This window comes from Thalassophryne amazonica, chromosome 16 (assembly GCF_902500255.1).
Source record: "Thalassophryne amazonica chromosome 16, fThaAma1.1, whole genome shotgun sequence".
NCBI lineage: Eukaryota > Metazoa > Chordata > Actinopteri > Batrachoidiformes > Batrachoididae > Thalassophryne > Thalassophryne amazonica.
In genome coordinates this window covers 65,940,963-65,953,642 of record NC_047118.1, presented here as the reverse complement: position 1 = coordinate 65,953,642, position 12,680 = coordinate 65,940,963, and the positions used below count along the sequence as shown (strand labels likewise).

Below are 12,680 nucleotides of genomic sequence, written 5' to 3'. Positions count from 1 at the left end.
CTTTATTGTTGCTCATGTGTGTACCAGATAAATAAATTCATTCATTCATTCAAAGAAGCTAATGGGTCTATAAGAAGCACAAGAAGTCTGTTCTTTTCCTTCCTTGAGCAGTAATGAAATGGAGGCCTGTCTCAGCATTGTGGGGCGAGAATCCTGTTCCAATGATTCCTCAAAAACTGACAAAAGTAACACGGCTAATTTCATATGAAACTTCGTATAAAAATCAGAAGGTAATCTATCAGGGCCAGGGGATTTGCCTGACTAAAACGATTTAATGGAGGATAAAACCTCTTCCAAATTAAGAGGAGCATCAACTTCTACTCCAACCCCTGGCAAAAATTATGGAATCACCGGCCTCGGAGGATGTTCATTCAGTTGTTTAATTTTGTAGAAAAAAAGCAGATCACAGACATGACACAAAATTAAAGTCATTTCAAATGGCAACTTTCTGGCTTTAAGAAACACTATAAGAGATCAAGAAAAAAAATTGTGGCAGTCAGTAACGGTTACTTTTTTAGACCAAGCAGAGGGAAAAAAATATGGAATCACTCAATTCTGAGGAATAAATTATGGAATCACCCTGTAAATGTTCATCCCCAAAACTAACACCTGCATCAAATCAGATCTGCTCGTTAGACTGCATCTAAAAAGGAGTAATCACACCTTGGAGAGCTGTTGCACCAAGTGGACTGACATGAATCATGGCTCCAACACGAGAGATGTCAATTGAAACAAAGGAGAGGATTATCAAACTCTTAAAAGAGGGTAAATCATCATGCAATGTTGCAAAAGATATTGGTTGTTCACAGTCAGCTGTGTCTAAACTCTGGACCAAATACAAACAACATGGGAAGGTTGTTAAAGGCAAACATACTGGTAGACCAAGGAAGACATCTAAGTGTCAAGACAGAAAACTTAAAGCAATATGTCTCAAAAATCGAAAATGCACAACAAAACAAATGAGGAACAAATGGGAGGAAACTGGAGTCAACGTCTGTGACCGAACTGTAAGAAACCGCCTAAAGGAAATGGGATTTACATACAGAAAAGCTAAACGAAAGCCATTATTAACACCAAACAGAAAAAACAAGGTTACAATGGGCTAAGGAAAAGCAATTGTGGACTGTGGATGACTGGATGAAAGTCATATTCAGTGATGAATCTCAAATCTGCATTGGGCAAGGTGATGATGCTGGAACTTTTGTTTGGTGCCGTTCCAATGAGATTTATAAAGATGACTGCCAGAAGAGAACATGTAAATTTCCACAGTCATTGATGATATGGGGCTGCATGTCAGGTAAAGACACTGGGGAGACGGCTGTCATTACATCATCAATAAATGCACAAGTTTACGTTGATATTTTGGATACTTTTCTTATCCCATCAATTGAAAGGATGTTTGGGGATGATGAAATCATGTTTCAAGATGATAATGCATCTTGCCATAGAGCAAAAACTGTGAAAACATTCCTTGCAAAAAGACACATAGGGTCAATGTCATGGCCTGCAAATACAACCCCTGGCAAAAATTATGGAATCACCGGCCTCGGAGGATGTTCATTCAGTTGTTTAATTTTGTGGAAAAAAAGCAGATCACAGACATGACACAAAACTAAAGTCATTTCAAATGGCAACTTTCTGGCTTTAAGAAACACTATAAGAAATCAAGAAAAAAAGATTGTGACAGTCAGTAACGGTTACTTTTTTAGACCAAGCAGAGGAAAAAAATATAGAATCACTCAATTCTGAGGAATAAATTATGGAATCACCCTGTAAATTTCCATCCCCAAAACTAAAACCTGCATCAAATCAGATCTGCTCGTTGACATTGACCCTATGCCATGACATTGATCCTATGTGTCTTTTTGCAAGGAACGTTTTCACAGTTTTTGCTCTATGGCAAGATGCATTATCATCTTGAAAAATGATTTCATCATCCCCAAACATCCTTTCAATTGTCCAAAATATCAACGTAAACTTGTGCATTTATTGATAATGTAATGACAGCCATCTCCCCAGTGCCTTTACCTGACATGCAGCCCCATATCATCAATGACTGTGGAAATTTAGATGTTCTCTTCAGGCAGTCATCTTTATAAATCTCATTGGAACAGCACCAAACAAAAGTTCCAGCATCATCACCTTGCCCAATGCAGATTTGAGATTCATCACTGAATATCACTTGCATCCAGTCATCCACAGTCCACAATTGCTTTTCCTTAGCCCATTGTAACCTTGTTTATTCTGTTTAGGTGTTAATGATGGCTTTCGTTTAACTTTTCTGTATGTAAATCCCATTTCCTTTAGGCAGTTTCTTACAGTTCAGTCATAGGCGTTGACTCCAGTTTCCTCCCATTCGTTCCTCATTTGTTTTGTTGTGCATTTTTGGATTTTTGAGACATATTGCTTTAAGTTTTCTGTCTTGACGCTTTGATGTCTTCCTTGGTCTACCAGTATGTTTGCCTTTAACAACCTTCCCATGTTTTTTGTATTTGGTCCTGAGTTTAGACACAGCTGACTGTGAACAACCAGCATCTTTTGCAACATTGCATGATGATTTACTCTCTTTTAAGAGTTTGATAATCCTCTCCTTTGTTTCAACTGACATCTCTCGTGTTGGAGCCATGATTCATGTCAGTCCACTTGGTGCAACAGCTCTCCAAGGTGTGATCACTCCTTTTTAGATGCAGACTAATGAGCAGATCTGATATGATGCAGGTGTTAGTTTTGGGAATGAAAATTTACAGGGTGATTCCATAATTTTTTCCTCAGAATTGAGTGATTCCATATTTTTTTCCTCTGCTTGGTCTAAAAAAGTAACTGTTACTGACTGCCACAATCTTTTTTTCTTGATTTCTTATAGTGTTTCTTAAAGCCAGAAAGTTGCCATTTGAAATGACTTTAGTTTTGTGTCATGTGTGTGATCTGCTTTTTTTCTACAAAATTAAACAACTGAATGAACATCCTCCGAGGCCGGTGATTCCATAATTTTTGCCAGGGGTTGTAGTCCGGATCTTAATCCAATTGAAAATCTTTGGTGGAAGTTGAAGAAAATGGTCCATGACAAGGCTCCAACCTGCAAAGCTGATCTGGCAACAGCAATCAGAGAAAGTTGGAGCCAGATTGATGAAGAGTACTGTTTGTCACTCATTAAGTCCATGCCTCAGAGACTGCAAGCTGTTATAAAAGCCAGAGGTGGTGCAACAAAATACTAGTGATGTGTTCGAGCGTTCTTTTGTTTTTTACGATTCCATAATTTTTTCCTCAGAATTGAGTGATTCCATATTTTATTCCCTCTGCTTGGTCTAAAAAAGTAACCATTACTGACTGCCACAATTTTTTTTCCTGATTTCTTATAGTGTTTCTTAAAGCCAGAAAGTTGCCATTTGAAATGACTTTAGTTTTATGTCATGTCTGTGATCTGCTTTTTTTCTACAAAATTAAACAACTGAATGAACATCCTCCGAGGCCGGTGATTCCATAATTTTTGCCAGGGGTTGTACATTTAAAGCAGTGGTGTCCAAAGACATTCCAAAAAGGGCCAAGAGGGTACAGGTTTTCTTTGCAATCACTAACTCCAGCAGGTGATTTCACTGATTAATATCACTTTGAGCAGATGGGATGAGTTTGTCAGTGAAATCACGTGGTTTAGTCATGGTTGCAAAGAAAGCCATAATCTCTTGGTCCTTTCTCATATGTCTTTGAACCCCACTGTTTTAAAGTATCAACTACTTTTCAGTGTTGGGAGAAATCCTGATGTGTAAAGAGAGGTATAAAATCCAATCCATATTGGATTGAAAATCCAATATGGCGGCCAGGTAGGGGTCAATGAAGAATTGCACAGGGGTCAAAATCTAAAAATGCTCCAATCATATTGAAAGCTATACCACATTATGTGTCTGGTCACAAAGATTGCAAAAAGGTATAGTTTGGATGATCTATGTCTGAATGTTTTGGAGTTATGGGATAAAAACAGCAAAAATGGTGACAAAGGTTAATTTCAGTTTGTACAGGAGTCAAAAGTTAAAGTTGCCCCAATTTTGGTAAAACGTGGTGCAAATTATTGGTTGAACTAATAGGATTAATAAATGGAATAGTTTTGACTGTGTTGAATGCTTGGTTTGCAAAGTAAATGTCAAACAATGTCGATGTCCACTGGATTCTATGGCATGTGACAGATGTTACCGTAACGTGACAACTGAGCATGATACATGGTGCAAACTATTCCTTTTTAAAACCCTATTAACTCAACCAATAATTTGCATCACATTTTACAAAAATTGATGCAACTTTATCTTTTGACCCATATACTGAAACTGAGCATTTTCAGATTTTGACCCCTGTGTAATTCTTCATTGACCCCTACCTGGCTGCCATATTGGATTTTCAAGTGGCCAGCACTTTTTTCTCAAACACTGATTTATGAAGAACATTCATGCCAAATTTGATGCTTGCATCACCAAGTGAACAATTCTGGCCAGAAATCATACTTATCTGCTTCACTATTCAGTTGGGCCAGATGTCAAAGTAGCTGATGCATTTTTTATTTGTACAGTTTGGCAGGTGGCAACATGACTGAGTTGGTGGGCCAATAAGTGAGTAGCTTTATCATCATAATCATAATATTTACCATGAGACTGTAGTAACAACTGCTCAGCATTCCTTTGATGAGATCCAAGTGGAACTCAAGTTGCAAATTAAGATGTTACTTATAAACCTCTGGAAAAGATTTCTGGGCATACTGGTCAAGTTTTAAAATTTCTGTTGTAAGGTCTTTTTTGTCTAGGTCTCCTGAACCTGATAATTTGGGCTCTAAGATAAGCCTTCACAGTTTACCATAATAAAGTGCTCAAGATAGCATCAGATTTATTACTAATTAAAAAGTTCTTGATAGAAGATCAAATATATTCACAAAAGGTAGAGTCAGAGAGTAGCAAGGAATTTAACATCCAAGAAGTTTGTGATGTATGGTAAGGGGACAAGGCAATATCAAGAACAAAAAGGTACATGATCTGAGATGACAACTGGAAGGAATCTGGAATTATGAATTTTTGAAATTTAAGAGCCATTAATAATAAAAAAATAATCTCTATGAGAATATGTGTGATGAAGATGCAAGAAAAAAGAACAGTCTCTGTCTTGTGGATTCTGAAATCTCCAAGGATCAATGTAACCGTTAGCAAATCTGAAAATGAGTTGGGCATAGCAGAGAGAGCTTTTATGCTGGAGGCAGATCTATCAAGTACAGGGTCATTAACGCAATTTAGATCACCACCAAAAATCAAAAGGTGTGTATTTAAATCAAGGATCATCCCCAAAAAGGTGTGTGATTATTTTCTGTTGGACTTTACAATTCTTATCGTTTAGAAATTATAATTTTAAGAAGGCTTCAAATATTAACATAAGAGATAATTATCTGATAACCAGTAAGTGTCTGTGATAAATTGAAGTTCTTCCTTTGCTTTGCTTTCCTCACCTCTAGAGAGGTGCAGGATTTGTCTGATAAGATAAATAATCATGACTTGTTGTTTTGGGCTTTGGGGATTTATTAACATTTCTGACATTGCAAAACATCATTTGATGAATCACAAAGCTATTAATCAATGAAAACTAGAAGGCAATTTGGGAACCACAAAACAACAACTGCAGATCTGTACCTGGTAGAATGTGGCGCCTTCTGGGACATCCCAGGGTAGTTTGTGCATGTCCAGGAGGATCACTGACATTCCCTGACTGGCCAGCACTCTTCCCAGGCGGAAGCCAAAGTACCCTCCTCCTCCTGTCACCAGCACCTTTCCAGGACTGCTGGAGGCTGCGCCCAGCCTGGATGCAGAACAATCCAGGCTGCCAGACCTGCCAACTATAGCTCCATTGGCCCCGTGTTTGACATCCACAGCCAGGCTGGAACCAACAGTTGGAGCAGTGTGGTTGCCACAAGTCTGGCGGGTGAGGTGTGTGTGATGCCCACTGCCTTGAAGGCGATGAAGAGAGACACTGTGGCAGGGAAGCTGCTTCAGCTGGCACACAGCACCGGTACTCTTCGTCATATTGGGACTGCACACCTGCATGGATGGCGCTGCTAGGACCGGAGCTCTGAAACAGGTCAACACTCGGTGAAACATGGAATGTGGAAAACTTCCCAAGACTTTCAAGGTGCACAAACATGGCTTTCAACATACTTGTATATGAGTAAAACATCCTAAATATTTTCCGGTAAAGTACTGACTGCTGGGAGTCTACAGAATTACACTGCTGTGCCAATGTCCATTTCTAATATTATCATTCCTAAAAAGTGATGATGTAACAACCTTTTGACAATGTAGAATTCTGCCTACTGCATATACAGTGAGGAAAATAAGTATTTGAACACCCTGCGATTTTGAAAGTTCTCCCACTTAGAAATCATGGAGGGGTCTGAAATTTTCATCTTTGGTGCATGTCCACTGTGAGAGACATAATCTAAAAAAAAAGAAATCCAGAAATCACAATGTATGATTATTTAATAATTTATTTGTATGTTACTGCTGCAAATAAGTATTTCAACACCTGTGAAAATCAATGTTAATATTTGGTACAGTAGCCTTTGTTTGCAATTACAGAGGTCAAATGTTTCCCGTAGTTTTTCACCAGGTTAGCACACACTGCAGCAGGGATTTTGGTCCACTCCTCCATACAGATCTTCTCCAAATCTTTCAGGTTTGGAGTTTCAGCTCCTTCCAAAGATTTTCTATTGTGTTCAGGTCTGGAGACTGGCCAGGCCACTCCAGGACCTTGAAATGCTTCTTATGGAGCCCCTCCTTAGTTGCCCTGGCTGTGTGTTTGGGGTCATTGTCATGCTGGAAGACCCAGTCATGACCCATCTTCAATGCTCTTACTGAGGAAAGGAGGTTGTTTGCCAAAATCTCACGATACATGACCCCATCGATCCTCCCTTCAATACGGTGGAGTCGTCCTGTCCCCTTTGCAGAAGAGCACCCCCAGAGTATGATGTTTCCACCCCCATGCTTCACGGTTGGGATGGTTTTCTTGGGGTTGTTCTCATCCTCTAAACATGGTAAGTGGAGTTGATTCCAAAAAGCTCTATTGACCAGGTATTCCTGTGTAGTTCTGAGCTTTCTCAGAATCATCCTTACACCACAAAGTGAGATCTTGCATGTAATCCCAGACCGAGGGAGACTGACAGTCATCTTGTGTTTCTTCCACTTTCTAATAAATAATCATAACAGTTGTTGTCTTCTACCAAGCTGCTTGCCTCTTGTCCTGTAGTCCATCCCAGCCTTGTGCAGGTCTACAGTTTTGTCCCTGGTGTCCTTAGACAGCTCTTTGGTCTTGGCTATTGTGGACAGGTTGGAGTGTGATTAATTGAGTGTGTGAACAGGTGTCTTTTATACTGGTAACAAGTTCAAACAGGTGCAATTAATACAGGTAACGAGTGCAGAATAAGAGGGCTTCTTAAAGAAAAATTAACAGGTCTGTGTGAGCCAGAATTCTTTGTGGTTGGTAGGTGATCAAATACTTATTTGCAGCAGTAACATACAAATAAATGATTAAAAATCATACATTGTGATTTCCAGATTTTTTTTTTTTTTTTTTTAGATTATGTCTCTCACAGTGGACATGCACCTACGATGAAAATTTCAGACCCCTCCATGATTTCTAAGTGGGAGAACTTGCAAAAACGCAAAGTGTCCAAATACTTATTTTCCTCACTGTAGGTACTGAAGTACCGCCACAGAAGCTGCGCGCTTTGATTTTGCATGAATTTTCCGATGTTGTCTGAGCTTGCTCTGGCTTCAATGTAACCCAAAGTGTATTCAGAAAAAAACCAAACCATCAAATCCGGCTAAAAAAAAGATTGCATAACCACAAACACAGTAGTAATAAATACATACCTTGAAACACAACCACGTCCCCCTGATTTTACTTCTCTTGTGTTAGCACACAGCAGCCATGTAGACTATCATTTGTTCTGGTTGTAAACAACTTCATATACAGTGGCTTGCAAAAGTATTCATACCCCTTGGTATTTCACACATTTTAATTTGTTTATGACATTTCAAATACAAAAAGTAAACCAGGCTTCTCAATATAAAAATTTCTTAAATTATCTTCCTTAATCTCAAACTTAAAGTAAATCTCCACAACATGACATAAATTAATTAAAAATATAAAAGCCAAGATGATAGATTTCATAAGTAATGGGCCCCTTTGGTATAATACCTGTAAATAATCAGTTTTATTGCCAGTTTTATTCAGACAAGTCAGGGATGGATACATGAACATTTTCAAGTCACTGAAAATGTCTTGGACTTAATACAAACAGTATGGCACTCTATGGTAAATCTGTGTGGAGTAGACAGTTCTGAAAAACTAAGTGACTGTGCAAGAAGGAGAAGTGTGAGGAAAGCCACCAAGACACCAAGACAACCCAGAAGAAGTTATAGGTCTCTGTGGCTGTGATTGGAGAAATTGTGCACAGTGCAAGTTTTGGATTTTATATCCCCAGTTATACAGCTTCATGATGAAGTGGAGCAGAGGAGGATTTTCTTAAAAAAAAAAAGACCTGATAGTTCACCTACAATTTGCCAGAAGGTACATTTGAGATGCAAGCCTAGATTTGATGTTTTAGTGAAAGAAGATCCTCCTCTATACCCTCCTCTATAACGTTCAATTGCAAGGAATTTAGGGATTCCATCATCTACAGTCCATAACATAATCAGAAGATTCAGAGAATCTGGAGAACTTTCTACACGTAAGCAGCAAGGCCGAAAACCAATAATGAATGCCCATGACCTTCGATCCCTCAGGCGGTACTGCATTAAAAACCGACAGCATTGTGTAAAGGATCTTACCATGTGGGCTCAGGAACACTTCAGAAAGCCATTGAAAGTTAACACAGTTCGCCGCTACATCTACAAGTACAAGTTAAAACTCTAACATGCAAAGCGAAAGCCATACATCAACAATATCCAGAAACAACGCCGCCTTCTCTGGGCCCGAGCTCATTTAAAATGGACAGATGCAAAGTGAAAAAGTGTGCTGTGGTCTGATGAGTCCTCATTTCAAATTGTTTTTGGAAATCATGGACATCGTGTCCTCCGGACAAAAGAGGAAAAAGAACATCCAGATTGTTACCAGCACAAAGTTCAAAAGCCAGCATCTGTGATGGTATGGGGGTGTGTTAGTGCCATGACATGGGCAACTTACACATCTGTGATGGCACCATCAATGCTGAAAGGTACATTCAGGTTTTGGAGCAACACATGCTGCCATCCGAGCAACGTCTTTTTCAGGGACGTCACTGCTTATTTCTGCAAGACAATGCCAAGCCACATTCTGCACGTGTTATAACAGCGTGGCTTCGTAGTAAAAGAGTGCGGGTACTAGACTGGCCTGCCTGCAGTCCAGACCTGTTGCCCATTGAAAATGTGTGGCACATTAAGAAGCGCAAAATACAACAACGTAGACCCCGGACTGTTGAACAACTAAGTCATACATCAAGCAAGAATGGGAAAGAATTCCACCTACAAAGCTTCAACAATTAGTGTCCTCAGTTCCCAAACACTTATTGAGTGCTGTTAAAGGGAAAGGTGATGTGTAACATAGTGGTAAACATACCACTGTCCCAGCTTTTTTTAAACGTGTTGCAGGCATCCATTTCAAAATGAGCAAATATTTGTACAACAACAATAAAGTTTATCAGTTTGAACATTAAATATCTTGTCTTTGTGGTGTATTCAATTGAATATAGGTTGAAGAGGATTTGCAAATCATTGTATTCTGTTTTTATTTACATTTTACACAACGTCCCAACTTCATTGGAACTGGGGTTGTACATGGCAGTAGAGATCCCATAATCCTAAACAATTCTCTGGCGCGCAAAGGATTATGGGACATCTCATTAGGGTGAAAGACCCTGAAAACTTGCTAAAAATATATTCCAAATAATCCATGTCTGCTACGTTTACTCTGCGTGGAATTTAACAAATGCAAACTGAATTTCAGACATCTGATATATATTACACTGGAACAAAGAGGACAAACGGTGTTGTAAAGGACAATAAGCAGAATGACATGAACAGGAAGCGATCACAGTGTCTAAACATTAAAACCTTCAAAATTAGAGCATTACTTTAAAACTAAATCATATAGCTAATATTTCACTTTATAAAACATTAATTTAAATAGGTTATCTGGAATTGGTTTGGTAAAAATTTTAACCATAAGTTAAAACTGTATGCCTGTTGATGACTTGCATGATAGGCTGGTGACTCTGTATGGTGTAAAGAGAAATTGTCTTTATTCTTCCTTCTCCTACTCAGTCACTAGGTGTCTTTGGCTGAAAAAAAGCTAATCTGACAAAGAAACGCTGGCCCGTTTTTATGTCAGTAGCTGCTAGTGTACTAAAATCAATACTAAAAGTTATCAGTTTAAGCTTTTATCTGTAACTTCTGATACATTTTGTTGGGGGGGGGGGTTATCGATTTAGCTTTAAAAAAGATAACTTTTCAGTTTGTGGATTAAGTGTTATCAAAGCTAGCTTTTTGGTTAGCTGTGCCCACCACTGATCAATCAATCAATCAATCAATTTTTTATATAGCGCCAAATCACAACAAACAGTTGCCCCAAGGCGCTTTATATTGTAAGGCAAGGCCATACAGTAATTATGTAAAACCCCAACGGTCAAAACGACCCCCTGTGAGCAAGCACTTGGCTACAGTGGGAAGGAAAAACTCCCTTTTAACAGGAAGAAACCTCCAGCAGAACCAGGCTCAGGGAGGGGCAGTCTTCTGCTGGGACTGGTTGGGGCTGAGGGAGAGAACCAGGAAAAAGACATGCTGTGGAGGGGAGCAGAGATCAATCACTAATGATTAAATGCAGAGTGGTGCATACAGAGCAAAAAGAGAAAGAAACAGTGCATCATGGGAACCCCCCAGCAGTCTACGTCTATAGCAGCATAACTAAGGGATGGTTCAGGGTCACCTGATCCAGCCCTAACTATAAGCTTTAGCAAAAAGGAAAGTTTTAAGCCTAATCTTAAAAGTAGAGAGGGTGTCTGTCTCCCTGATCTGAATTGGGAGCTGGTTCCACAGGAGAGGAGCCTGAAAGCTGAAGGCTCTGCCTCCCATTCTACTCTTACAAACCCTAGGAACTACAAGTAAGCCTGCAGTCTGACAGCGAAGCGATCTATTGGGGTGATATGGTACTACGAGGTCCCTAAGATAAGATGGGACCTGATTATTCAAAACCTTATAAGTAAGAAGAAGAATTTTAAATTCTATTCTAGAATTAACAGGAAGCCAATGAAGAGAGGCCAATATGGGTGAGATATGCTCTCTCCTTCTAGTCCCCGTCAGTACTCTAGCTGCAGCATTTTGAATTAACTGAAGGCTTTTTAGGGAACTTTTAGGACAACCTGATAATAATGAATTACAATAGTCCAGCCTAGAGGAAATAAATGCATGAATTAGTTTTTCAGCATCACTCTGAGACAAGACCTTTCTGATTTTAGAGATATTGCGTAAATGCAAAAAAGCAGTCCTACATATTTGTTTAATATGCGCTTTGAATGACATATCCTGATCAAAAATGACTCCAAGATTTCTCACAGTATTACTAGAGGTCAGGGTAATTCCATCCAGAGTAAGGATCTGGTTAGACACCATGTTTCTAAGATTTGTGGGGCCAAGTACAATAACTTCAGTTTTATCTGAGTTTAAAAGCAGGAAATTAGAGGTCATCCATGTCTTTATGTCTGCAAGACAATCCTGCAGTTTAGCTAATTGGTGTGTGTCCTCTGGCTTCATGGATAGATAAACCTGGGTATCATCTGCGTAACAATGAAAATTTAAGCAATACCGTCTAATAATACTGCCTAAGGGAAGCATGTATAAAGTGAATAAAATTGGTCCTAGCACAGAACCTTGTGGAACTCCATAATTAACTTTAGTCTGTGAAGAAGATTCCCCATTTACATGAACAAATTGTAATCTATTAGACAAATATGATTCAAACCACCGCAGCGCAGTGCCTTTAATACCTATGGCATGCTCTAATCTCTGTAATAAAATTTTATGGTCAACAGTATCAAAAGCAGCACTGAGGTCTAACAGAACAAGCACAGAGATGAGTCCACTGTCCGAGGCCATAAGAAGATCATTTGTAACCTTCACTAATGCTGTTTCTGTACTATGATGAATTCTAAAACCTGACTGAAACTCTTCAAATAGACCATTCCTCTGCAGATGATCAGTTAGCTGTTTTACAACTACCCATTCAAGAATTTTTGAGAGAAAAGGAAGGTTGGAGATTGGCCTATAATTAGCTAAGATAGCTGGGTCAAGTGATGGCTTTTTAAGTAATGGTTTAATTACTGCCACCTTAAAAGCCTGTGGTACATAGCCAACTAACAAAGATAGAGTGATCATATTTAAGATCGAAGCATTAAATAATGGTAGGGCTTCCTTGAGCAGCCTGGTAGGAATGGGGTCTAATAAACATGTTGATGGTTTGGATGAAGTAACTAATGAAAATAACTCAGACAGAACAATCGGAGAGAAAGAGTCTAACCAAATACCGGCATCACTGAAAGCAGCCAAAGATAACGATACGTCTTTGGGATGGTTATGAGTAATTTTTTCTCTAATAGTTAAAATTTTGTTAGCAAAGAAAGTCATGAA

The 12,680-nt window shown here is 39.0% G+C and overlaps 1 protein-coding gene across 2 annotated transcripts in view; it reads right to left on the bottom strand.

Annotated features, from left to right (window-relative positions):
- Window positions 1-12,680, bottom strand: part of sdr42e2 (short chain dehydrogenase/reductase family 42E, member 2) — a 109,123-nt gene that overhangs the window by 81,053 nt on the left and 15,390 nt on the right. The window contains exons 1-2 of one of the 2 annotated variants that reach the window (XM_034189660.1): window positions 7,893-7,966; window positions 5,658-6,093 (exon numbers count right to left, since the gene is read on the bottom strand). In XM_034189660.1, coding sequence (XP_034045551.1) covers window positions 5,658-6,068 — 411 coding nt within the window. In that variant the 5' untranslated portion in view covers window positions 6,069-6,093; window positions 7,893-7,966. Of the gene's footprint in view, window positions 1-5,657; window positions 6,094-7,892; window positions 7,967-12,680 lie in introns of those variants that run through there. The other variant, XM_034189659.1, reaches the window with a different exon arrangement.